Source organism: Manihot esculenta, chromosome 6, assembly GCF_001659605.2.
Source record: "Manihot esculenta cultivar AM560-2 chromosome 6, M.esculenta_v8, whole genome shotgun sequence".
Lineage (NCBI taxonomy): Eukaryota > Viridiplantae > Streptophyta > Magnoliopsida > Malpighiales > Euphorbiaceae > Manihot > Manihot esculenta.
In genome coordinates this window covers 19,129,243-19,157,224 of record NC_035166.2, presented here as the reverse complement: position 1 = coordinate 19,157,224, position 27,982 = coordinate 19,129,243, and the positions used below count along the sequence as shown (strand labels likewise).

Genomic DNA, 27,982 nt, shown 5'->3' with positions numbered 1-27,982 from the left:
CAATATTTTTATAAAAATTAAATAGTAAATTTCTTTTTTTTTTTTTCAACCAATGGAACTTAAGAAACAAGTTGTTACATTTTAAAACAACAGAGGCACATCTATGATTTTGCGTGAATTTCAGGATCATTTTGTAATTTTGAGCAAACCTGGCCTGCGTGCCCAAAACCAAAACCCAGGCAGCGACCTAGGGAGGTTTTTTTCAGTTTCCTCCTAAATCTCTCGTTTTCAGAATTCAAATTGTGAATGACCTCCTTACAGAAAATCCTAATTCAAACCTACAGAACTACCCCCTTTCTGTCCACCAATGGAGGACATAGACGGTGGTCTCAGCTTCGACTTCGAGGGAGGCCTCGACTCCGGCTCCACCAATCCTACCGCCATCCATTCTGACAATCGGGCTGCAGCTGCTGCTGCTGCCGCCGCTAAAAACAACTCAGATATCCCTGCTGTATCTGTTACGGACACATCGGCACCGGGCTCCAACCTCCCAGGACGGCGGAGCTTCCGGCAGACCGTCTGTCGACATTGGCTTCGTGGCCTCTGCATGAAGGGCGACGCATGCGGCTTTCTACACCAATACGACAAGTCGCGAATGCCCGTTTGCCGCTTTTTTAGGCTTTCCGGAGAGTGCAGGGAGCAGGACTGCATGTACAAGCACACCAATGAGGATATAAAGGAGTGCAATATGTATGTCTCACAACTACTGTTTTATCCCTTCCCCGTTTTGTTCATTGCATTGATTAGCTTAATTATGCGGTGGTGAATGTTCTCAGTTCGTAGTGGATGCATTTGAGTTTTATACTTTACTAATGGTCATGTGGGGTATCTGGCGCTTGGGGGTGGGGACTGATTGTGTTTCGAGGATGAATGATTTGGGTTATTATAAAGTTTCTTATTAGCAGAACCAGCGTTAACATCAGATATGATTAGCAAAGAAGTTTAACACATGCTGGTGTAAGTTCTCTGCATTAGCTGATTTAATTAGAAACGGGGCATTGACTCTGATGGTGGTCACAGGATATTTTTATATGCTTAATTGCTTATGTATGCCATGCTAACATGTATATGATTTCACCACTCATAAATGCCTTAAATGGAGAACTCAATCAACTCATAGAACTCGCGACAGCTATAATAATTGTTTCTCAGATACAGCTTCTTTGTTCTTTGATAAGGTTAAAAGTACGAGGGTAATAAAATCATTTGTTTTTCTTACTAAATTCTGATACAATTTTTAATTCATATAGAACAATGAACTTATTCTGATGCAATTTGACACATTTGTTATGGACCCTTATTCATGGACTTTAAATTTATAGAAATAAAAAGCTTATTTAGGCCTTTAAAGCATGTGACAATAGAAATAAGTTTTTAAACTTCTTTTAGGTTAAATTCTTCAACTATTAAAATAGATCATATAATTCCTTAAATTTCAAAAATAGATCAAATATGCCCTTGGAGAACATATAATCCTTTCATAGGTGAAATAAATCCTTCAAATTTTAAAATAAATCAATGATCCTTACTTACAATTTGTCTTTTCTTCAAATTCTACTTGATCGTCTTTGAATGACACCCTTTATCAATGTCTAGGAATGGACATTAAATACTCACCTCTCAGTAGAATAAACAATATCAAAATCAAATCTCACTATATCATAATTAAACTAGGGACGATGATTATGATGAAGACAATGAATCCACAAGAAGCCTTTTGGACAGTTTAACCAAGAATAACTTATTATTTTACTCATAATACAACAAATGCCCACTATAATGTTGCAAATTGAATAAGTAGGGTAGCTGATGAGGGCTCCATGCACTAGAAGTTTTTTATGCATGGTTGGTTGCATTTAAATTGAAAGCAAGGTATAGTTTTTTTTTTAATCTATTTTGAAGGACATATTTGTCTCATTCTAAGAATTGAATTTCCTATATGTCTCCTAAGGGCATATTTGATATAGTTCTAAATTTTAAATTCCTATTTTAATAATTGAAGGGCTTGTTTGGATCTAAACAATATTTAAGGGCTAAAATTGGCCTTTTGCCTTTATAAAATGTAGGAATTCAGGTTGTGGAGTTCCAATAGAGCCATCATTCAAATTAGAGCTTTTAATGAGTACCTAGCTGAGAAAGTGCTTTAATTGCAGGTACAAGTTAGGGTTTTGTCCAAATGGTCCTGGCTGTCGGTATAGGCATGCAAAATTGCCTGGACCTCCACCACCTGTGGAAGAAGTCCTTCACAAGATCCAGCAATTAAATTCTTACAATTATGGATCCTCGAACAAATTTTTTCAACAGAGGGGTGCTGGTTTTCAGCAGCACATAGTTTCTCAAGGTTCCAACAATACGGGTCAAGGTGTAGCTGGAAAACCCTTGGTTACAGAGTCTGCTAATGTCCAGCAGCTGCAGCAACAACAAATACAACTATCTCAACAGCAAGCGAATAGCAACACCTTTTCCTTAAGGAATATCTAGGTGTGTTCAGAGTCCTAAAGTCTTTAACTGAGTTATGTAAATCAGTTACTGTATTTTGTTTGGATGTTGTTATCAAAGTTATAGTGACAATACACAATGGCTGATTTATTCTTTTGTATTTAGTTTACTATCATCTAATAAAGCCATCATTACCTCAAAATTAGGAGGCAACAGAACCTTTATTTCTCTCACCCCCTTTTCCACTTATATTTTAGAACTTTGGCTGCATGTAATATCCTGCTTTAAGCATTCCCAAAACTATAAATTAGCAATCATTAATGCTTTTGCATTATCAGAGTTGAATATCTCTAGCTGTAGAAGCCTTCGAGGCATCAAACCTCAATTTATTTCCAAATGGTGGCAGACATGGGATAGTGGACATTTCTTGATGTTACTTTTTTCCCTAGATGTGTGCATCATCCACCCACATAAGTCTTTCTGTTTATTGACACCAGAGTTCTTGTCCACTTTTGCCTAATTGTCTCATTTTAAGGCGCCTTTTTTCGCCGTGTTCCAGGCGCAAGGCTCTAGAATGATGTGCCTTCTTTATTCTCGCCTAATATTTCCATTGGCAAAAACAGTCTTGATCTAAAAATTGCCAATCTACCAAAATCCTTTATTGACTCATTTGGAAGTTTTAAAATTAATATTTCTAGTAATAGTTGCCAAAATCTCATCAAACCACCACAGTTTACAAACCTCCCGCATTTCCATTTTCAACACTCATGGTCTTTTTAGTCCCTATTCTCCTACATTGTTTTCAATATTCTCTTATTATCTTTCTCATCTTAACTGGTTTTTTGACTCCTCTATTTCTAGTTTATCTAAAATTGTCATTTTATAAATACCAATAATAATGTTGGTTCTTTATTTCAACATTTTTCTGATATTTCTTCTTCTTCTTCTTCTTTTTTGAAGACATTAACATATTATTTAGGTAATTTATTTCTTGATGTTTTCCATTTATTTAATAGTAATATTAACATGTATTTAGGTCCTCTAATTCTAGGTTATCTACAATTACTTATTCTCATATTTTTCAAATTATATTGAAGCTATTTGCATATGTTTGTGAATAAAACAAAGCTGAGGTGCTTTTGAATGTCATAATTTGTGTTTATTTTATTTTCTAATAAGTTCTAAAGCAAGTTTATTTTTTACACTTTTTTATGCTTATTAATGCTTTGTAGATTGGTAAATTTGTTAAGTTTGGTGATAAAGTTACATTTTTTTAAAAATTTTTTTATTCTTCTATTTTTTGTGTCTCGGCTCAATCAGGCATGTGCTTAGGTCTCAAGACCACTTTGCGCCTAGGTCTCAAGACCCTTTTGCGCCCTAAGCCTTTCCTAACTATGCACGACATGTATTTTTTTCAACGAGAAATGGATCATCCTAGATAGATATTGGGTGCAATGCTGAAGTTAATATGATGTTTAATTACTAAATTTAATAGTGAATTATAGACCTACCTATTTGTGTTTCATGTGACTTGTCTGGTTATGTGATCATATTTAAAATGAAGTTTGCTTTTTTCTTTTAGTCTTATCTTGTAATTTTTTTTAAGGGGGAGGGTTCAATTTGATTATAAGGAAAAAGCTTTTGGATTTTTTTTTTTTTAAATCATGGTTCAAGGTTTATATGTCAATTGTTGGAATTTGTTTTTTCCCACTACCATTTGTGTGCATGATTTGATAGTGAAGGTGAACCCATTGAGATAGATGTATCAGATCAGGCCCAAGGTCCTAGATGAGCGACAGTCTTTTTCTAGGCTGATGCACATGAAACATTTGAAAAAGGGACCGGTTATTACTGAAGATGCATTTGTAGAAATTGAATTTTTTTTCCCCTCACATCAGTAATTTATTTTTGCAATATGAACATCCCTTCTTTAGATTATTCTTATGAATACCTGTTTATAGAATGTGCCTGAAGAGGACTGGCTAATTTTAATTTACAAGTTGTTCTCAGGAGAAATTTCCTCACATGTCCTGAATGCTTATGACTAAAGTTCCACTGCAGATTTATAGTTCAGCAGCCATATTATGAGCCAGTTCAGTTTTATAAATATTGGTATTATAAAAGTGCTGTTCTTGATGCCACTTGAGAATGCTGTTTTCGAGTACTTACAACAGCTATAGGATCTTAGGCCATGCCATAAGTGAAGTTCCTTTGGTTGCTAGGTAGAGCTGCTATTTAGCTTTGTTTTCTGTTCCTCAATGCCTACTGATATATGAGTTAATAATTTTTTTTTAACATTTTTACATTTTACATATATACTACCTGTTAATCTTCATTCTTCACCTTTTTTCATTTAGTTCGAAATTTGCTTTTAATAACAATTTGTTCTACCTTGCTTTGATATTGTGGAGCCCTCCCTAGGTATTACTGTTAAAAATGGCAACCAAGAAAATTTGGAATTGTCTGTACAAGGAGTTTGGGCAACTCAAAGGAGCAGTGAAGCTAAATTGAATGGAGCTTTTGATGCCACTGAAAGTGCGATCTTTATTTTTCTGTCAATCAGACTCGGCATTTCCAGGTGCTTTTGGGATCTGACAACTCCGAGTTAATTTGTTATCTTCTAAAGTTCCAATAGAAAATAGTTTGGATTGGTTTTAATGAGTGGCTTCCCCTTGGCTTAATTGGCTTTAAAGCTCTGTCAAGTTGATCCAAACCACTCTTGTTTGCTTTGATGGAGGTACTAAACCTGAAATCATCTATGGATGGTAGGGATGTGCAAAAGATGAAATCCAAAAATTTGTGCTTCCGTTGTTGGGGGGAAGTGGAATTATGCTCGTGGAACTGCACACTGTGGATGGAGTTTCTCAATCAAATGGTTGAAGGTACCTTTTCTTTTTGGGGCGTGTTTCCCCTAGTGCTTTGACATTTTTTTAGGGTTTTAATGATTAATAGTCTTTCAGCTCGAGTTTGAACTGAGGTTGGGGTTCAGGACTAGGTTTTGTAGCAATTCTAAAATGGCTTTGCATAATTAGTGTTTTTTTTTATTATTATTTTTTATCATTTAGTAGGACTCAAGTTTTGCAGAGATGGGCAGTTGGTAATCAACCATGTAATGTTTAAATTGTATAAAACAACTCTCTGTTTTTTTCTTTTTCATTTTCTATAAGGAGTTAAGGATTCTAGTTTCATTTTCCGTGGAAAACTCAAAAAATTAAAAAGAACTTATTCGTATATTAAAAATATTAATAGAAACTTATTTACTTCTAATTTTTTTTAATGTGGTGTTCATTTTTTTTTCTATAAAAATATAATTAATTTCTTCATCATTGTAAATAAATTTTTTCTTAAATAATTATTCAATTTTAGTTATGGAAAAATTCTTTTTCAAATCTTAGCTAAATTTTGAAAATTAAGAACTAGTTCTCTAATTTTCCAATTCTCCATCTGGAAAACCGTCGCATGTGATTAAGAAACTCTGTATTTTAGTTTTCTTAGAAAAAATTTTTAGAGAACTCGCTCAGTTTTCCACAAATGATTTGGCCACAAAAAGATCCCAAAGGTTTTATTTCAAATTTGCAGGAAATGGCCTCTTGTGCCCTATCCATAGTACTTTTTTGTGCAGATGGATGCTATAGCTAATGACAATTTCTATTGTCTATTTATGTGACTTATCACTCCACAAAACTTGCACTTGAGGAACCCATACAATGAGAACCCACCTGTGACGGTTCTATATAGGGTTTTCAATATAAAGCTAATGTAATGTTATGGCCAATAGTCGTTCTCCTTCTGTTTTTGCTATTTCTCATCTTTTCTCCATGCCGACTTCATCATTTGTTCCTCTTAAACACGATAACTTTTTGCTCATATTATAATTTTAACTCGGTGATTAGATTGCTTTATGAAATGCACACAAAAGTACTCATATGCATATGGATAAAACTGTGTGAATAGTTTTTGCCTGTCAGACTTGAGTTTAGAACAGAACAGATTTAAGCGTCATTATTTTGTTGCGTGTTGCATTTTATTGTGGCTGTTTTTTGAGTTGAAGATTTTTTAGGCTTTTATTACTTCCATAGGCTGAAAGTTTGAACGGGTGACCTACCGTCAGCTTGCAAAACGCTTGACCTACCATCAACTTATAGAAGGCACATGTTTGAATTGGATACCGTTACCATTTTAATGAAGTGTTATTCTCTGGCTTTAATTATATATGCTGAAAATATTTTTCAGGAGCTACTTTAATTTTATCAATAATGTTAAAACTGTAAAAGAAAAAAATGCAGAAAATCTCAGTTGCAGCAGAAGCAAAAGGAGAAGAGGAAAAACTAGAGGGATTTAATCCAGAAAAGAGACAACGGATGAAAAACCCAGACATTGTTCCGTTTGGGCCAAAGATGAAGAGAGAGAAAGTGAGGAGGAGAGCTTTGGTCAGGCTCTTGGGGTAGCTGGTCAAGGGTGGGGGAGAGGCAGGGAGTCATGTGGCATCAAATGCCCACGGCCTGTGGTGCTAGATGATGGGAATAATACCAGCAAGAAGGAATAAAATTTTCCCATGAAGATCAATTTTGGTGCAAGGAACAGCTTTAGAAATGATGAGACTGAAAGTGAAAAATAAGGAAGCAAGGCGATCAAAGACATGGGAAAGGGAAAAAGAAGTGACGAGGCTCAGAGGTAGACGCAGCTCCAGGCTCTGATCACTAACCAATAGCGAAGGTAGGATTTTTATTGAAGGTGGCAAATAAAGAAATAAATTCTATCCAAATTATTTGTCCTTTTATACTCCTTTAATTAATTTTACTTATTTATTTATTACTATTTAAAAAAAAGACTATTATTATTACTTTTAGAGATTAATGTGAAATTTTTCTAAGTGTTAGCTTTTATAAGTTATAATATATTTACAAAAAATGCAATATAAGATGGACATCCTTAATTATTAAGGGGCAAAATTGTGACTACATAAATGAGTCTCTATATTAATTTGAAAATTTATATTAGTTAATTGCACACCATATATTGGTCCTAGTTTCGTCACTAGGTGTCACTAGCCGCACTTGGAAGTGCTAAAGTATCACTGATCCAAGGCTAAGATATAGACAAATTGACCCATGCCAGGTATTGTTAGTGTATATGCTCTAGGCCATTATCTTGGTTCTTTTTATATGTCGTTTTGGTTATTAATAAAAGAGGTTTTTATCATTATTATTTGTTTGCATGTTATGTAATAATGATTATCATCCCTGATTACTTATTATTATGTTGATAATAATAAAATATAACTGGTATGATTATTGATTGATAATCATGAGATGATTATGTATATGTTGATATAATTCAATAATCATAGATACTTGTTAGAGAATAAAGTATTGGATGGACCCGCATTGAGATCACTACATGGGTTATTGTCATAAGTGAATCTCAAAGTAGTTATGTCTTAATTCTTTGACTTGAGATTGTCATAGTTTCCAATATAAGGACTATTATATTTTGACATAACCAAACATTGTCTTTAATACATATTCTATTTAATAGGCTTTATCGGACTATTGATCCTCATATTAGTTGGATAGTCGTAATGTCTTGCTAGAGGCCACTTATGACTTATAGGCCTTGTTGGACTGGGCTTATTGCCAATTAATGTGAGCTTATTGGGTCACACACAAGAACGTTGTTGATGTGCTATATTAATGGGCTAAAAGCCCATTAGTATAATTAATAATAATAAAGTGTTATTATTATTAATATTAATTAATAATAATAAAGTGTTATTATTATTAATTATTTATTATTATAAGATAATAATATTCAAAAGATCTGCAGTCTATCTGTAACTGTTACAGATAAAGGACTCTATCACATAAAGATACTTGAGTATCTGCAAGATTGTGATAGTGGGTTCTGAACACTAACTCTTTTGAGAAAAGAGTAGTACAACTCTTTTGAGAAAAGAGTTGTGGAAAAACAAAAAGACTGAAACATATAAATACTCTTTCTACAAAGAAAGTGTTGACGACAGTTTTTAGAAAATTCAGTCTAACCGCTGCAGATTGTGAAGCACATAATCTATCCATCCTTGAGAGAGCTAGCACTCTAGAAGGATAGAAGACGTTCGTGTGGATACCATTGAGGGTGTTCGTTTGAAAAGGCAGCACCATCAGTCCGGCATTGTATCTTCTTGACGAGATTAACAGGTTAGTCTCATATCTATCTTTTGAATTAAACGAAGCACTCGGATTCTGGGAAAGGAAATCAACAGAGATTTTATTTTTCCACTGCGCAACTGGATTGCAATAATCTCGGGATTTTTAACAGTGGTATCAGAGCCAACCTGTGCTTTTCGTTTAAATTAATTATGCCATGATTGATATTATATATGCGATATATGTTTATTAGAAAGGCATGATAATTATGGATGAATGATTAGATCATTTAAATAATTTTAATTTTTGTTAGAAAAATTAAATTAATTAAAAAAAAAATTTGCAATTGGATCCATGATGAGCAGTCATCGTGAACCCAGAAATTGGCGAGGCTGATAGGCGGACGTGGAGGGCGTGTGACGCTCCTTCCATCATCGCGACCACCTGCAGTCTATCTGTAAATGTTACAGATAAAGGATTCTATCACATAAAGATACTTGAGTATCTGCGAGATTGTGATAGTGGGTTCTGAACACAACTCTTTTGGAAAAAGAGTAGTACAACTCTTTTGGAAAAAGAGTAGTACAACTCTTTTGGAAAAAGAGTAGTACAACTCTTTTGGAAAAAGAGTAGTACAACTCTTTTGGAAAAAGAGTAGTACAACTCTTTTGGAAAAAGAGTTGTGGGAAAACAAAAAGACTGAAACATATAAATACTCTTTCTACAAAGAAAGTGTGGACGATAGTTTTTAGAAAATTTAGTTTAACCGCTGCAGATTGTGGAGCATATAATCTATCCATCCTTGATAGAGTTAGTACTCTAAAACGATAGAAGACGTTCGTGTGGATACAATTGAGGGTATTCGTTTGAAAAGGTAGCACCATTAGTCCGGCATTGTATCTTCTTGACGAGATAAACAGGTTAGTCTCATATCCATCTTTTGAATTAAACGAAGCACTCGGATTCTAGGAAAGGAAATCAACAGAAATTTTATTTTTCCGCTGCGCAACTGGGTTGTAATAATCTCGGGATTTCTAACAGTGGTATCAGAGCCAACCTGTGCTTTTCGTTTAAATTAATTATGCCATAATTGATATTATATATATGATATATGTTTATTAGAATGGCATGATAATTATGGAATATTTTGTGGAAGAATGATCAGATCATTTAGATAATTTTTGTTAGAAAAATTAAATTAAAATTTTTGGATCTAGAATCAAAATTGTTTTGATTCATTGTTTTAAGTTTTAATTGTTAAATTAAAACAACAACAATAAAAAAAAATAATTAATAATAATAAAGCTTGATATCTGCTTGTTGTTCTCTGTTAATTCCCCATGCCTGGAATGGGTTTTGGATTTGGAAACCTTGGGGGTTGATTTTTTTTTGACGAAAGGTATGAGCTCTTGGCCTTCTTCAATTTTTCCCCTTTATCCGTCACCATTTTATGCTATTCTTTTCATTTTTCTTTTTCGTTTTCTTTTTCTTTTGAGGAGTCCATTTTTTTTGAACTAAACATGTCCATATGGCTAAAATTGTTTAGATCGATATCTTCAAATGAAAGCAATGTGGGTAACTAATGCAAATCTTATTTTGGAGGGTAAGCACTACATACAAATGGACGGAAAAATAAGGAATCATATTGTCTTTGAATTATTCAAAATTTAATTTAATAAATATCTGATGGAATTCAGTTTAAAAGAGGATCAAATTTAAATTTAATTTTTAAACTTGTTTTAATAAATGAATCGATTTTCAGCTCTGCATTATTAGATTGATTAAGACTCATTTTTAAATTTATAAGAATAAGTAAGCTAAACTCAATGGTATAAAAAAATTGAATTCACAAGTCAAATTTTCTAATTTAATTATAATTTTAAAGTTTATAAGTATTCAGAGTTTTAATATTTAAGAGTTCAATTTTACATATTTACAATTTATATATATATATATATATATATATAATTACAATTATCTAATTTTAAATTTATTAAATTTAAATCAAAACCTGCTATAATTATAAATAAATTAATCTATTCATAAATTATTTAAAATTAAAATTGATAAAAATTCAATTCGCCTTACTTTACTAAATATTTGTCCTAACTTATTTTATTAAATAAACTAAATTTGATCTTATTAATATTTCACACAATTAATAAAACTTCAATTCGACTCAAATTCAAAAAAATTTAACAAAAAAATTTAACAAATCCAATTTCATTACTTCAGTGCTCGGTTCAATTCGTTACAAAAAACTTACCTTTATGGCTGGATTCATCATGTCATTGCAATAATCATTCTCGATATTATGTTGAAGGGGAATCATCTTATCATTGTTTCTCATGTTAGTACTTTTTTATTGTCATGATGAGCTTTTAGCATCCAATTCTTGATATCTTGGAGGCCTGGTATACTTTTTATCGCTTGAATTTTCTGGGATCCAGATTGGAAGAGAATCAACTCGACCATATTTTGAACTGACAGTGATTATTTGAAGAATGAACTAGTTTGGTACTAAATTCACAAGGTCAGAAACCCCAGTAACTTTGTTGAAAGCCTACATAAAGTTAGAAAACAAAACTGGAGAATAGAAGGATGCGAGGTTTTAGTACTTGGACTGGCTCCCCGATTTGCCTTGCTGATTTATAAGATCTTGGTTTACTAATAAATACTAATTGCATAATAAAGTGAATAATTGTGGTTGCAGTATAAACTAGTTGAGACGATTGTTTCTAAATGACACATGCCAATATATGTGTATTATAGCACTTGTCAACAATTTTGCAGGTAAAAAGTATGGAATGTAATAAACAAGTCCATGGCAAAACGAAATGAATGGTAAAATCATACAATTCCTCGACCAAAAATCCTTACACAAGTATGGAGAGTAGAACTGTTGCAGACTTCTCCGTTGCAATGAGAAGTGGCCAGGGAAACATAAAAGGGAATCTGAGATATGATTCTATGATTAACACTTTGACATTAATGTGAAAAAGAAAAAATGTATGGATATAAATCGTGCTAAAAAAAAATGTCCAGCGGCCACAATTCCAGTTTCTAATTCAACTATTAAGAAGCTAAAAGCTAAATAATTAATAAAAAGCATTGGATTACCAGATCGAGAAGGCGGAAAACAAGACCCCATTCATCACCACTTTGGAGAGAGAGTGAGAGAGCTCAAACTATATCTGCAGGTGTGGAAAAAGAATCAACCCTACTAAACAACGGTGCCCATCGATGATGTACAGGAGGCTCTAAGATGGTCAGCTAATCAACCAACAGCGTCTCAGTATTCATCTTCCCACCTGATCAATGTTTGCTGCTGCAGCGTATCAGTTAGGCAAGAAACAGACTCTTGAGAATTTACATTTAGTTCTCTGCTGGCTTAACCACGTTTTCTTGTTCATCTTTGCTGGCCTCAACTGTTCCTTCAGTTTCTACAGTTGTCTTATCATCAGAAGCACTATGGTCCACACTGGGATTTTCATTACCTGTAGGACTTTCATTTGTTGCTTTTGGCAATTTTCCAGCAGCATTACCATCATCTATCAATGCATCTAAGGAAGATACAGGCTTAGCAGCATGAGGACCACCGCCACCCTGAATCTCTGAATCCAATTGAAGCTCACCATTTGGCATGAGAGATACTTTGGAATTGGAAGGATTGGAATCTGGTGTCTCCCTCCATTCAACCCATACAGGTGGTTTATCATTTGCAATGGTTTCTTCTACATCTTTAGATGAATTGTTCACTGACATATCATCTATACTCGGATCAGGCAAAGGAGAAGATGATGCAGTGTCATCCAAGTCGTCACCTTCTCCTACCATAGTCTCATCATTGCCTGCGCCATTAACACCACCAGTTTCTCCATTATTAGGCGAAGAAGAAGCAAGTGCTCCTGCAGAGCGTTCATTGGCAATTCTGTCATCCTCAAAAGCAAACCAGTTGGAATTGGTAAAAAGGGAGCCACTGCAAGCACCACAGATGGATCAAGCAATAAGTATCATGTAAATCAGTGATTCAAACTGCCATCATCACAATTCTTTAAACCACAAATCATAAATTCCAAAGATTCTTCTCATCCTACGAGTATCACATTAGGAACAAGCAAATGGCAAACACACTCAGGAAGTAATAATTCAGTTTAACAAATTCTTCAAAACGGCAAACTTAATGTACATCACTATCCAAAACTTAATTTCGCTTCATACTTCTCTGCCAAAAAATAAGAGATAGAATGAAGACTCTTACATTGATCAAAGAAGCTAATTTATTCATTGGCTGGTCAAGTACTTTTTTGTTAAAAACCATGACCGCTACAAAAATCTCCTTACCTTAGGCCTATAGATGGGAGATATCTGCATCAATAAGTTGGTCTATACATAAAGGCAGGGGAATATGCGAGAAACAAACAACAGATAATGACAAACAAAAATCAACACTGAGCCAGAATAAACATAGAAGCTCCCCTACCAAAAATTCAAATTCCAATAGAACATCATAAAGGAAGAATAAGGGCTTGCCTCTCCTGGTCATCTCCCAAACGCAGAGAAGAAATAACTACTTCAGCAGATTCATCATCAAAATAGACATCCTGCCAAATATATCACAGAGAAACCTTAGACATGTTAATTATTGCCTGCAACAGCACATGCTCAAATGCAAAGGTAAAAGATGTGGAAAAGGGCAAGTAAGGCTGCCACAATGAAATCAAGTCTAGTTGAGACATGAGCATCAAATTTTCTTAAAAATATTTCTTCTCTTTAATTTTTAAGAATAATAAACACATGTTCGTGGTTAGCCCCAACGATGAAGTTGGATATGGTGCCAATAAATGATGCTATGGATGATCAATTGAGGCATAAATAAAAATAATATAGGTAGCGCCACAGGGGGGGAGAGAGAGAGAGCACAGTGTTTCAATTCTATCCAAACTTCAATTTTGTTATGTTTAACCTGGTTTCAAAACTTAGCTTCAATGGTATGTTGGACCAGAAGTGGTCAAACCTAAAACAAATGGGATCATTAATTTGATTTATTTTTTTTTTTACTTTATTTTGGACTAACCTAAAACGAATGGTTTATATGACTATTAATTTGATTTAGAAAAAAAGAATCTGAAATCTTCTCCTCTCTCTATGGAAATTTACCTTCCCTCTCTCCCTTCTCCACCTCTCCTCTCTTTCGCTGCACCCATGCACGCCCCTCTCCTCCCAAACTAGAGTGCACTGCTCATTAATCTTACTACTATTATTATTCTCACTCAGCATTCTTCAATTTCTTTTTCTTTGCCTACGTGATTGTATGTCAAAGATGAGCTCTGTCCCTTACACTCAACCAGCCACGACTGTATCACCTCAACCTCAGCATCACCACCTCTCCACCTGCCAGCACCGCTCCATAACCATAACTACATTACCTCAACCTAACAATACTAAAATATACTCTCTTATTTCAATTTTAACCAATTTGGGTCAACTAGATAAAATTGAAGGTAAATTTGAAAATCGAGGTAAACCGACAAATTAAAGTATAGAAACAAATGAAGAAAAACATAAAAATGCATCACTTTTTTTCATTAGCCTTTGAACTAAACCACAGTTACTTCAAGACAAAAAAACGCCCTGTCCAAAGGGTGAACTAATCCCTTCAGCCGTGTGTGATCGTGATAAGTCTCCAATTCATGCAATTGATTCTCTAGAAAGTACATTACCTCATCATCTCGTTCAAGTGATCCATGCACCTGCAGTGAATGAATAAGAAAGCAAAGCAATAAGGGCAACAACAACTTATGCATGCCTGCACCATTTGCAAATAGAAAGCTCAAATCTTAACGGTGCTTACTGAACAGGACAAGCTCTGTATTCATATCTCTATGAGTTTGTCATTTACAACTAGTAACAAAAATCTAGACGTGTTTGTGTATCTTCAATATGATGGGCAGGAGATGATCAAACATGAATGCCGAGTATACTTTTCAACACAGGAAAGCTATAGTTTTAACATAGTATAACTTGTAAAAGATAAATTTTAAAAATTGTTCCCAAAACCAATTTAAAACAGGAGCAACTAACACAAAGATATTTGGCCTTGGAAGCATATGTCCAGGTCCAATTAGGTCCACAAACTTCTATTCTGCAGTTGTTTCTGCCCCAAATTTTGACATATACACAGTACAGCTAGAGAAAGATTGAGGAAGTAAATCTGTCCAAGCAAGGTTGTCACCTTCATTTTCTCAAAGCTTAAGAAAACATAATACTACGCAAACACACAGTTCTCCTTTCATTCTTCCATTCATGCCCCTCGATGTTTCCTAGAAAGGTTGTCATCATTCTCTTTCTTTAGAGTTGCTTTACTTGAAAATATAAAAAGTTACAATTGATAAGGATAGGATACAAAACCCACTCTAAAAACTTTGAAACTTTGGGACATACTATAAAGGAATAGTGGGCAACCTTCGCACATATTCTAGATTATGAAAATGGTTCCGAAAGTCTTCATAAATTGCAACCCTAGCAGAAACCCCATATCTCAACATTTTACCTCACCATTATATTAGTTCGAAACACATCCCTCTGATAGCAATATCTATTTCCTTCCTCTTTCAAATGAACCAATAAAATCAGTGAACAGCTGCTTATGCTCTTGTTGCCTCCCATCTTTTTCCCTCTTTAATTTCTCTCTCAAAAGGTGTCTTTTTGTAATTGTGCCATATGCACAGATGTTTTAGAATGTATTACTTCCAACATCAACTGGATCTCATTTATTTTGTGCAAATTCCTAGGGCCTTTTGTTTCTCTCTCTGGGTTACTACAAATTAAAGCCTCCAAGTTTGTTGCCCAATATAATCTTCAAGCTGAACCGGTTCTTGTTAACCCTTTACTTTTCATACTCGTCTTATTGCATAGAAGTCTTACATCTAAAATTTCCTTTCTTGGTACTAACATTTCTACATAATCACTTTTATGTCATATGGTTACTTAATTGTTACCAAGTTTATGCAATTCAACTTAACTCCACTTTGATTCCAGCATTTGAAAAAACCCTGCCTTGCCAAGAATTTGTGTTCAATGCCAAATCAGCACCCACCTTATCAAAACTGAGTCTCACCCTAACATTTATAATAAGCTGCTTTGTCAAGACCATAAAGCTCGATATAATGTCATCTTTTTAGCTCCTACAATCTCACTTTCATTTCTTCAGTTCCATTAGAATGGATTGAGATTAGTGAAGAATATCAAATATCACCCTCAATCCTAGAATCCTCATTCTTTAGTGGCCCAGGTGCCAGGACATGCCAAAGGCAAGAATAAGGTAACCAATTTCCTTTTATAGCAGCTTGAAGACAATTAACTATTACAATTTGCTTTTAATTTCTGGCACCCGCAATTAATACTAGTGAGCTTGTCAGAAGCTGCACTAAGATAACAGTAAAAGAGGTCCTTATTAGACCAAATATTGAGATAAAACCTTTGGCCTAATTGGACAATGCCCAATAGTTCTATGGCATTTGGCCTTTGTTTCTAGGAAAATTTGATCATAGCTAGAATAGCAAATATTTTTTAAATAAATTATAAAAAATAACCCTTCCAAGTTACAAAAGTAAGAAATTACTGCAGCTACTCCAAACTTGGAGGGAATATTTAGTTAATTAGTTGGATTCTTCTATGTTATATTGGAAGACTCATCCTTGTAAATCTCTCTAACAAGTGGCTCATTTTAAACACACATTTATACTTCCTAGCATATACAACTAAATATGCAGATAGAAATGTGCCATCTGTTTTAGCTTCAATTGGATTCAAAGGTCGGTCAAAATAAATGCTCAATTCCAGTCAACCTAGCCTGTATGGATCCACAAGTACAACTACAAAACTAGCATATTAGAATGTGACTACCTCAATAATTAGTAGTTTTCCCTAGATTCTAGGGGGTAACCAGCTTCTCCCACATTTGTACAGTTCCTAGTTACAAAATTTATTAGCTTATAAAGTAAAGAACAGAAAAAAAAAAATGTAAATGCACTTCAAATGCTATAAAACATACCTCATCAATGTCATCATTGCTATACATGCCATATCGAAATGCCTGGCTTAAATTATTAGCTAGGGCTGCAACGTCATAATCTCTATCTTGGTAATCATCATCATCACTATCTCTCCGGTCTTGTAGAGCAGTCGGCCTCCTGTTTTTTTTTCCCATCTTAAAATAAGTAATCCACAGAGAAAAGCTAAAGCCCAAAACCAAACAACAAAAGCTGCACACAGACTACAGACACATTCAAAGGAAGAAAGAACTGCCACAATTGATACAACCACAACTTAAGACAGGTGAGAAATGGACGGTAAGAAAAACTTGCACATGCAGACACACACTAGCACACATATTATTTGAAATGGCATCAACCTGCCTTTGGGAAACTACCAAGGTTGCTGAGGATAATCACATGAGAAAAAGCCTTTTCTAAAAAATACGTTATCCCCCTCTCCTTTCCCTATTGGGACATTTTTTCTTCTTTGAGATACAATTGCAACCAATTCTGAAAATGAGAATAAAAAAGAAAATCATCTGCATAAAATACTCACCCGCAGGCCCACTGATAGACATTTTCAACTGCATTACGCTTTGTTAAGACATTTGCATGCCAATCAGTCCATTCACTATTTTCCTGCCAAGAGAAAATAGGATTAAACAACTTTAAATGGTGGGAACAAGCAAATATAATTTTTATCTCTTCTGCATGCATGCTCAATTGGCGTACTTTAAAGCTACAGAGAAAACAAGTGTTCATGCCCATCGGAGGAAAGATAAGATTTGACAAACTATTAGTAATCTAAATCATGTAACAACAGGAACAACTAAAAGTGGAGGTGAATGGAGCCAAATAGACCAAAAAAATTCTAATGCCCTTGATGATGCATAGTACATTTAACTTGTGCAAGAAATGAATTACAAAAGCAATTACTCAATTTTATTGTACTAATCAATGCAAATCAGTTTAAATTCATTAGCTGACTTACATATTCCATATATCAATGTTATTCCACATGAATTCATTACATCAAAAGAATAGGATAAACCTGCAAGCATGCCAGAATATCACCGTTGTTATTCCCCAATTGAACAAGTTTGTTGGATATGCGTGTCAAGTGTCCAATATTCCCTATCCTCGGTGATGGTCTACCATCAGCAGGAATTGTTGGCTGTATAAGAACGAACAAACATAAATTTAAGTACTAATACAACATACAAAATGCAGTTAAACCCCCAAAGGTACTAAACAATACACCATCACAAGGACAATGACACAGTTCTAGTTGACTAGTAGATTACCTTGCCTGGGTCAGCCACCAATGCACAATTCTTCTCTGCCTCAAGTATCTTTACAACCAGATTACATTCACGGAGAACATGTCCAATAAGAATAGCATTCTTGCTCTCTAAGCATGAAAATATTATGTTCTCTACGTGGTGATGCAAAAAATTATTGTACGGGTACCTACAGTTGAACAAAGCAAATGAATAAAACCCAGGATCTGATCAATCTTGCTACCATATCAGGAATCCTAAAACTCACTCAAAAAACAAGTCTAAAATCCTTTGGACTGCTCCAAGACGAATCAATTCCTTCTCAGCAGCTTCACTTCCAACTGTCAGTAACACTGAAATGAATTCTACAATCTGGCCGGGATTGAATAAGGGAGTGGTCAGCAAAAGTTGATTCAGTTAATCATCAATGGGGAACTTAATATAGAGTTTGCCTATAGAACAACTAGTCAAGAGTTTAAGTCATTTGAGATGATAAAATGTGAAGATAGAAAACAGCAAATGAAAGAACATAAAGAACCCTGTGCTTATGATAAGTAGAGTGTTCTTTTAAGAAACATATAAATAAATACTACCTTCAAACGGTGCTTTCCCAGAGGCGGCTGCAATTTCCCATATGTAGTCAACAAGGCAATTTCAGTAGATGTAACATCCAAAAGCTTCAGAAGATCTCCTGTTAACAGAAATATAACAAATGTTCACAACATACTGCAGCAAAAAATGATTAGATGACTCTCTTTCTCCTTCTGTTTCCTTTTGTTTAGCAGTCCCCAGTCCATCTTTTTTTACTCTCAACAAATTCAACTGTCCAGTGTCCACAAGCTAGATGGGAGTCTCTATTCCAAAATGACTAAAGTGATTATTGAAGCCATTGCCAAAAATTCAAATATATTTCTAAGTACTTAGTAGAGAATTCAAATTACTCCAAACCACATAAATAGAACACGCTCCAGTTCATTTGGAATAGAAGCGAGAGATAATGGTGAGAGGATTGAAAGAGATAGAGTCCTCTATCGCAATTCACAGGTTGAGCCAACGGTAATATGATTGTCAATTAGAGAGAGGCAATATGGAAAGTAAAGAGGAATACAGAAAAGTTTCAGAGAGGCAATGATTCTAACAACAGTAAAACCGATTATTAATATTCACATCCACTCTTCCTTTCATTTGTTTGAGTGCTTGTATGCATGCGCTTTGTAGGTTAACACTATTTGTCCAGAATCATCTAGCTCAATAAACTTGCGACAAATATTTGCAGTAAATTTTGCTTGCCTTTCGGGCAGCCTTCATAGTATCCAAGTTATATTGATGATAGAAATTAAGAAAATTTCCTTCCAAACTTAGTTCTTTTCATGATGTTAGCAGCCTCATCTTTTTTCCTTAAACACCAAAAAAGTAAGGAAGCAGGAGGAACAGCAGTTTAGATCATCAAAAGAGAACCTTACCTAAGCTCTTCAGCATCCCTTCTACTGTCTCAGGACTGGCAGTTACTGTGGACTCATGATTAAGTTGGCGGTTAAATGTATGATATGTCCCCAAGGTTGGCCTTTTAGGGTCTAACAAGGATATGCATATAGACAACGAGTTAACAAGGACAGATTTTGGCCGTGATTCTTCCAAAGCATGACGAAACAATCTTCCAATGAAACTGCAGAGAGGCACACAGACATATATCGACAATCAGACCACAGAAGAGACAGGAGCAGGGGAAGAAAAGGTTTATGCCACACAAGAGTAAGAGGCAAATGCTACTTTGGGCTGGAGATTTTGGCAGCAAGACCAGGAGAAGCAAATCGTGTCATAGTACAGAGAGCTTCAGCTGCATTTGCGTGCACCTCTTGGGAATCCTTCAAAATCAATTCCAAAAGCATTTGTTTTGACACCAATCAACCTGTATCCAACAAATGTCACTCAGAGATTTACAGTAACTTACAGAAGAGCTGAACTTGTCCACAATCATCTCCAGCACATCTGTTTCTTCTATCCACTGCATTGCCTCCGTACAGTTGTTATACATATGCTCATCAGCACCAATCAGACGTATTAGTACCTGTACAATAGTGGAATACAGTTAATGGATATGCTTCTTTGGTTGGACAAGTAACATTATCCCAAGAAGAACCTTCAAAATCCTGTGTATTTCTGGTATTGGCTGTGAGTGTGAGAAGGTGATTACAAGTTCCATGTACTATTCTGACCTCAAAGGAGGATACAATTTGATTTAATCGTTATTAAACCAAAAATTATAAACACATGTGCACGTACAAATGCAATTTACAAGCATAAAAAGGAAAAGAGAGCAAAGGAGCACATTGTATGAAACAAGTGCAGATGTTTACTGCAAAACAAAACATCCAAGGAATAATTTGGAATATCAAAAGCAAAAACAAGTAACTATGAACCTCCATGATAGATGTAATCCCAATCAAGTCAACTAGCTGCTGGAGAATTTGCTGATGAGCCTGGAAGGCAGCACAAAGACAGCACATCAGTTTAGAAACATCAACAAAGTTAAACAATTGATTCACTGCCACTAGACAAATTATTAACACATCAATAATATATAAAGCTGAAGTAATACCTCAACTGCAAATTAAGTTAAAAACGGCATGAAATAAGAATTATCAATAGATCATTTGAAAATATAATATATTGTGAAAACTAAGTGGCACAGCACCCCTTTGAGACAAAAAGCTCAACTCCCCAAGATCTTTTAGCTCATACCAAACTACTCAGGGGGGTGGGGGTGGTTTCAAAACCAACAAAAATCAATAGAAAAAATCAAATTTCAAATCATTATTAAACTTTTTTAATTATTTTTTAAAATCAAAATGCTGCTGATTGGAAACAAAGGCCACCATCTATTATCACCAATTTATAATTCCATAAATGGAGACATGTTCATCCAAAGTTATAAATATTCCTTATAATAATATAAGGAAGCAATTGGTTAGACTTATTAACAAATATTTTCAACTCAACATACAGGATCAGACATCTAAAGTTCAGAACATTTGATCTCATCAACAGCATATGATGAACGGTGCAAATTTCCAAAAGCAACAATTTCAGTTGCAGTGAATTTTCAATTATAATTGTTATTAATTGCACAAGTAATTTATTTTTTGCATAATTAGACATAAAAGCAATAATTGTGACTAAAAAAATAACATAATGGTCCTGATTTCTCATCCGTGGAAAACCTCCAAGCATCCAAATGAAAGGAGAAGAAAGAAACTAGTAGTTCTAATTTGTCAGTGTATTGCCACTAATTCTAACCTTTTAACACTGACAGATTACAATATATTTAAGAGATCATACCCCCAAAAAATTGTATAAATGAACATGACGATTAAGAACCACCCTCACCATCATAAAGACATTATTTCAAATATATATTATTTTGTTGCAATCATGGCCTTCAATCTTGTGATGCCATTAATATCATCCAATGTATATTATTTCGAATCATCTCTATGTGAAAATCTCAAGTCTCGTACTTTATCATACTATAATTTGATTTTATAAGAAATTCTCTTGATATCACATAATTTTATCATGTATTATCTCCACAATTTCAATTTGTGGGAAGTCAAACTATTGATTATTACTGAATTTCAGATGCATAGCATTATGGAAGGGGAAAAAAAAATGAAGCATAGCATTATACCACATTACCACTACCAGCCCTTTGTTTGGATAAATCATGAGAGAGGGAGTAAAATAACAAAAAGACAATAGAGTTTATTTTCCACTCTTTATTTTCTCTCATCATGTTTGAACTGGTTGAAAATAAAAATAGGGAAAAGGAAATACCCTTATTTTCCCCTGTTTGGGAAGAAAAAGAAGTGAAAAGAAAATAATAAAGGTAAAATAAAGTTTATTTTCTCTACTTACATATTTTTCCTCACTTCCCAATCAAAGAATGTGCCAATTCTCAATTATTTTCCTTAATTTATTTTCCTTCCCTCCAACTTTCCCCTCATGCAGACATTATAAAAAGATCAAACTTACAACCTGCTTCTTCTTGCAAGAGTTTTTCCTTAAAATAAAGAAGCATTTGTACCACTTGAGCTATTAGAAAACATAAGCTAAACAACCATGAAGTCCTTGTATATGACAAAATTAATTGCTTAGTCCTAATTTTTCTAAAACATAATTAGAACATCCATGTAGTTTGTAAATCACACTCTTTAGTCTTTCTATCAAAAAACAAAAAAACTTTTTAGCCTTGAATTTATGCTATTATTTCTTGTATTTTAACTACCAATACTACTTAGTCACATAATTTTAACTATCTATACTATTTAGTCCCTCTCATAAAACCTCAAAACATGTGGACTAATGTATTCTTTTTACAAAAATGACTAAAAAGGGTTTAATTTTACAAATATAAAGATATTTTCAAATTTTTTTAAGACTAAGTAATTAGTTTTGACAAAATGCAGGATATGATAGCAATTAACCCAATATTATGGTTCTTTAGAATTTTAATATACAATCACCAATTCTTTTAAATACATAATAATAAAATTTAGAAAAGGAAAATGCATAAATATAAATATAATCATGATAATACGAGGCAATTATATTCAAGTAATAATCAAAATTATATTTTATTATTAGAAATTAGTATTTTAATATGGAGGTGGGACCTATTTGGCCCATAATGTAAAGTTGTCGGCCTATTTGGCCCAAAAAAGTTGAAATTGATTTATTTGGCCCATAGTAAAATGTATAGTGGTGGATTCGTACTTATTTCCAAAATTTTTAAAAAAAAAGCAATTTTAAGTAACCTATAAATAGAGGAATTCAAAAACTAGTGAGAAGGATCAATGAAAGCAATGTATGAGAAATCGAATTAAAACACTTGGTTTCAATTCCTTAACAACCTTAGAATTATCTTTTTGTAGTTGTTTCTCTGTCCGAAAAATGCTTAAAGTGACAATAATATGCATTACATCTAATAAGTAAGAATTTTCCTTATGTGAGAAAGGGTTACTTTACCTTAATATAAAGCATAAAAGAAACTGTCTTCCGCAACAATAGACATATGACAACCTAGCAACAAAATATTTGAACATAAAATCCCAATGAAGTGATATATATATATATTACTTCTTCACAAAATAAAGGGAAAAAAAACCAGATCAATGCTTGAAAATTCCTCTGTTTTGTTTTATCGATTTTGTAACTTCCAAAGTTCATCAGGACATACCTTACTGAAGTACCCAGCCAACAGTGTGCTGTGCGAGCATTTTGGTTCCAAAAAGGAAAATAACAAATTCATTAACTGTTGGATGCAGAACAAGAAAAAGTAAGTCTGGTGAAAATTTTTACGTAGATCATGCAGCTGTATTGAGGGGGACACTTCATACCTCCTCATCCTCCACCAGTGTTTTGAGTAGAATATCAACCTCACAAGTAAATATCTCACATGCAATGAAAGCAAACCTAAGGACAAAACGAAACAACAATATCAACCATAATCCATCCCAACAACACCATCATCCAAGAGGAGGGGGAGAACCATCCAGATATATTATAATAATTGCAAAATGTTAACATGGCTATCCATAGAAACCTACTTAAAAGATCGCCTCTTTTCAGCATCCTCAGGAGCTTCTTCCACAATAAAGCGAATCAATTGTTCAACTTGAGTCCTTTCTCGCAAGCTGCAGTGCAAGACAACATAAAAATAAGTTTCGAGAATCTAAATGAACTGGACTTGGTAAGGAATTAAAGATTCAATTTCAGAGGATATACAAAAGACTTGAGGATTCCAGTCTATGCATCAATAAACTGATACTTGCCAATAGACGTATATGTTGACCATCATGCCAAAAGATTACACAACAACAATATTAAACGTATTTTTAAAGACATCTCTCATATGTATACCTCACTATCCAAAACTAATGGTTAAATATTTGCAATGCGCACTATATGGATAGGCACTAAGCAACAAATCCAAGAGAAAGGAGAGGAGATCATGGTTTTAAATTGCGGTCGCGGCTACGTTCGCGGTCGTGGTCGCAGGTAATGGAAAAAGACCTATAACGGCCGTAACGTAACGGTAACGGCAACGGCCTGGCGTTACGCAAATTTTTTTAAAAAATTTGCAAAGTTCATAAATAAAATGATATTGATTAGATTTAATTTAGAATAATGTATACAAATGCATAATAAACATAAATATATAAAATATAGATTATTTAACTTAAGTTAAACATCATATAGTTTAAAATAAGAAAAATCAACATAATCTTTATAAATCGAGTAAACTAATAGCTCAAAATACAATTTTAACTCAAAACTAACACTTTAATCCACAAAAACTTACAAAAAAAAAAGGAAAAAAAACAACAATTAAAAACTAAAATAGATAAAATTTAACTAAGTTTTTATAAGAAATAAGCTTGGAAATAGAGTAGTTTATAATGGATCTAAGTTTATATGAGAAATATGCAAGGAAGATTGAAATTTGAAAGAGAAAGGGAAGAGAAAACTTAAAAAATATAGTCTTTGAAGTTGCTGAAAAGTGTAGAAACTAATAAAAACGAGAATAGGGAGCAAAAGATAAAAGATATAAAAGAATTTTAATTATTGGTAACGGCCGTTACCGTTACGTAACGGTCGGTAACGGCTGTTACCATTGCGTAACGGTCGGTAACGGCTGTTACCATTGCGTAACGGTCGGTAACGGCCGTTACCATTGCGTAACGGCCGTTGCGCCTGCAAATCAGGAGGGGATCAGGAGGGGCCGTTATATAACGGGATAACGGGTAACAGCCCCCCCAAAACCCGTTACATAACGGCCGTTACGTTATGTAACGGCCGTTATTTAAAACCATGGAGGAGATGCTACATGCTGAACTAATTGCATCACAGTTTACATCCTGAAAAAAAAAAGTATTCTGGCCAAAGTCCTTGTAGGCTCTGGTAAATTTAAAATGCTAAAAGTATTTGCAATTATTTAATCAAGGTAGTGAACAGAGGAAGTGAGCAATGCAACAACTCAGCAGACAAATACATTGTTCCATATCTGATATAAAAACCTTTTGTGGAGGACATAGAAAACCGTGTAAACACGATATTACAAACAGGGATCATGAAAAGAAATGGGGAAAAACAAAGGAAACTATTGAAGGAAGTATTACATATTTCCATGTAATCCAGATTCAATTCCTTCCATGATTCTGCTAAACCAAAAAAGGACAAACCTATTATAACAAAGCTGTCTGAACAGATGCAAAGCTTTTGACAATATATGAGCCCAAATAAATATCATCATAATTTGCCTAATGAATCTTTTGATTAAGCCCATATCAAGGAGAATAGACTTGTCAATTATCACTAACAAGGATCTAAAAAAGAATGGGGTTTGAAGAGTATCATCTATAAAAATGTAAAATTCCTTCCAGTTTTGTTTATGCAGCTATTAAATCATCCTTAATCTAAAAATACAAATTCTATAAGTCTTAATCATCTTTTTTTTCCTGCAGAAAAAGGCTTGAAGGTCTTTTAAATTGGAATGAGCTAAAATGTGTCATTAACTAGAATAGGATTGGGATTCAAAACCTATTAAAAATAGGGAAAAGTCGTTTTTCCCCTACTTCAATATGACCATTGAAACCAATACGTATCAGCCTCCATAACAATGTTGTATGTGGATAAAAGAAAATAAGAATATCCTTAAATATATTGCCATTGATATGATGAAATTAATTCCAATAAATAAATTACAACATCTCCTCAGTTAACAAAATGCTTAAAAAGAACAATTACAGAAAAAGCAAGGAGAAGCACAGAGCAATTAGCTATAAAAAGAGCATTACAAATTGATAAGACGTCCATTCAGAGCTTTGCATTCTTGAATAATTTCATCCTCATCAAGAAGCTCCTCTAGTGTAAAGTTTTCCTTATCCAAAATTGTTTCCACCTGAAATTTTCATAAAATTATCCAACAAAAGTTTTAAGACTCACCTTTGCATTTATACAACACATCCAAACATAAAATGGTTAGTGCACAAAATTAGAGAATAATCAAATAAATTACGAAAGCCAAACCAACATTTCATAATGGTAAAGTAAAATAAGGGATCCAAAATACACAGTTGAAAGCAAGAAGGGGGTTCAAGCATTTCAGGGTAACAAATAGGACATTAAACTAAACAAGTTTTTTAGAGTTGACACCAGGAAGGCTGATTATTACATCAATCTGAAGAGATACATTAAACAACACAAGGCACAGAGGAAGATGTTGAAAGTAGATAATAATAAGCACACTCAAAATGCCGGAGACCTACATGTCTAACTTCCATGTGTGTGGATAAAATAATAAGCAGTCTATTCTTTTTAACATGGGTACACATGAAATGTCGCATCAAAAGATAGGGGTGGAAATCAATTGTATCCAAGTTCGACATGGATAGGCAACCAAAAGTGATACTCAAGTATAAACAGCAAAGTGATGGAATATTATGGTTAGCAGATCAATTACAAATGACAATGACTCCCAATAGAGATCTTATCTCATATGGTGTTATCAGAGAGATAATGCAGGTTTACTTTTCAGCGTGCTAATTTTGCAATCCACAGATGCACACAGCTAAGAAATTAAGATTTAAGAAGGTACAGTCCCCAATATTCTGATTATAATGCCTTCAAATTTCAAAGTCATGATTACCCAAGTACACTATCACGTTATTAATTTGCAAAACTGGAAACTCATATAATTCAAGGAAGCATCTTCCAACCAACCAGGGGTTCAAACAGGGTAATCCTCTCAGCAAAAGTTCTAATGACAGCTATTCTGCTAACAGTGTCAACAATTTCTAGAAACACAGTTTTCTTCCAACAACTTCCAAAACATGTGCTTGTGTGTGTATTGGACAAAAAGGAATTTCAAGTTGATTTGGCATTTTTTTTCACTACCATTATTACATTGGGTGTTCAAGGAACCATGGATGAGGGAGACAACATGGCCCATGCTGATCTGTCAAAGCAGCCACTTCTTCATTTTAACAAATCCAGTGAAAGAACACTATAACTTTGTCTTAAAAAGATAATTCAATTATTAAGATATAAAAACCGCCCATAAGAACATTAGAAATGTCTTCCCCACCCAACGCTCCCTCCCTCAAAGAAAAGGAAATTCGAAATCTTATAATTGGCACTATACGTTATACTGATGAATCAAAGTTTCAGTCTACGATGGGTCCGAGACGCTATAACCAGCTAGAATTCAAAATGTCGATTTGCTTCTATTTTCCCACACTTTCCAGCAACCAAGAAGAAAAAATTCCGATAATAAGGGAGCAAAAAAGCTAAATGAACACGAAGATGCATTCAAAGATACGTGATAGGAATTCAAAAATGAAAGAAACAACGATTCAAGAAATGAGCCAAAAAAAAAAAAGCACTCACCGGCGACGCCGTGGAGAGCCCTGTCATACGCCAAAACATCTTTGAAATTTACCCCAAAAAAACGCCCACTTAACAGGAAACCTTACTCAGATCCGCAAGCCCACACAAACCCTAACGACTCAACAACCATAAAAACAATCTCCAATCAACAATTCACCAACACAAGACAAGAAAAGGAAACAAAAATCTAAACCAAAAACCCTAGATTTCCCCAAATTACGGAAAGATTCACATAGACTTCTCGGATTGGATCAAATCGAAGGGTCTGCTAGGGAGATACAGACACAGGGGAAGGGTAGAGAGAGAAAGAGAGGGACCAAAAGCACCTGTAATGTAATCGCGGGAGGGAGAGAGTGAACGATATATATTTTGTGGAAATTAAAAATATTTTGTGGAAAAAAAAATAGTTCCAATATATACACGTTTAATTAATCGTGCTTTCTTATTAAATTTGATTTAATGAAGCTAATAGGCTTTAAATAATGGATAAAAAAAATTAATTAACGTGAATAAGGGTGGCAGATAATGTATATAATGGTGTTATAAGGGTTAAAAAGAATGGAGGGGGTGGAGGAAAAAGGGTATAATTAATATGGGTTAGTTGCCATCCTTTAAAATTGGAGCATTGTTG

General features: G+C 34.1%; 1 protein-coding gene and 1 pseudogene across 4 annotated transcripts; one reads left to right on the top strand and one right to left on the bottom strand.

The window, feature by feature from the left end:
• Positions 1-141: 141 nt before the first annotated feature.
• Positions 142-6,759, top strand: LOC110616646 (annotated as a pseudogene).
• A 4,664-nt stretch (positions 6,760-11,423) lies between these two features.
• Positions 11,424-27,736, bottom strand: LOC110618267 (serine/threonine-protein phosphatase 6 regulatory subunit 2). Of its 4 annotated transcripts, none has more exons than XM_021761405.2 (19): positions 27,352-27,731; positions 25,761-25,864; positions 23,511-23,597; positions 23,301-23,376; positions 23,141-23,215; positions 22,930-22,983; positions 20,325-20,384; positions 19,856-19,972; positions 19,675-19,769; positions 19,368-19,570; positions 18,498-18,595; positions 18,173-18,276; positions 17,929-18,094; positions 17,676-17,798; positions 17,181-17,263; positions 16,642-16,780; positions 14,309-14,338; positions 13,119-13,189; positions 11,424-12,564 (listed from the first exon to the last, which is right to left on the bottom strand). In XM_021761405.2, the coding sequence occupies exons 1-19, from the start codon at positions 27,388-27,390 to the stop codon at positions 11,961-11,963; spliced, it is 2,328 nt and encodes a 775-aa protein (XP_021617097.1). In that variant the 5' UTR covers positions 27,391-27,731; the 3' UTR covers positions 11,424-11,960. The 4 variants fall into 4 exon arrangements, with proteins under 4 accessions (XP_021617097.1, XP_043813881.1, XP_043813883.1 ...); XM_021761406.2 differs by having other exon boundaries at positions 12,427-12,564; positions 13,069-13,189; positions 27,352-27,736; XM_043957946.1 differs by lacking the exon at positions 14,309-14,338 and having other exon boundaries at positions 27,352-27,733.
• Between the last annotated feature and the right edge of the window lie 246 nt (positions 27,737-27,982).

What these genes read in the sequence shown, in the direction of transcription:
- LOC110618267 (XM_021761405.2), bottom strand. Translation starts at nt 27,390, where the DNA reads ATGTTTTGGCGTATGACAGGGCTCTCCACGGCGTCGCCG. An exon ending in TGGTGGCTGACCCAGGCAAG is followed by an intron (nt 17,799 to 17,928) that starts GTAATCTACTAG and finishes GTTCTTATACAG; the next exon opens with CCAACAATTCCTGCTGATGG. An exon ending in CACTTGAACGAGATGATGAG is followed by an intron (nt 13,190 to 14,308) that starts GTAATGTACTTT and finishes TATATTTGGCAG; the next exon opens with GATGTCTATTTTGATGATGA.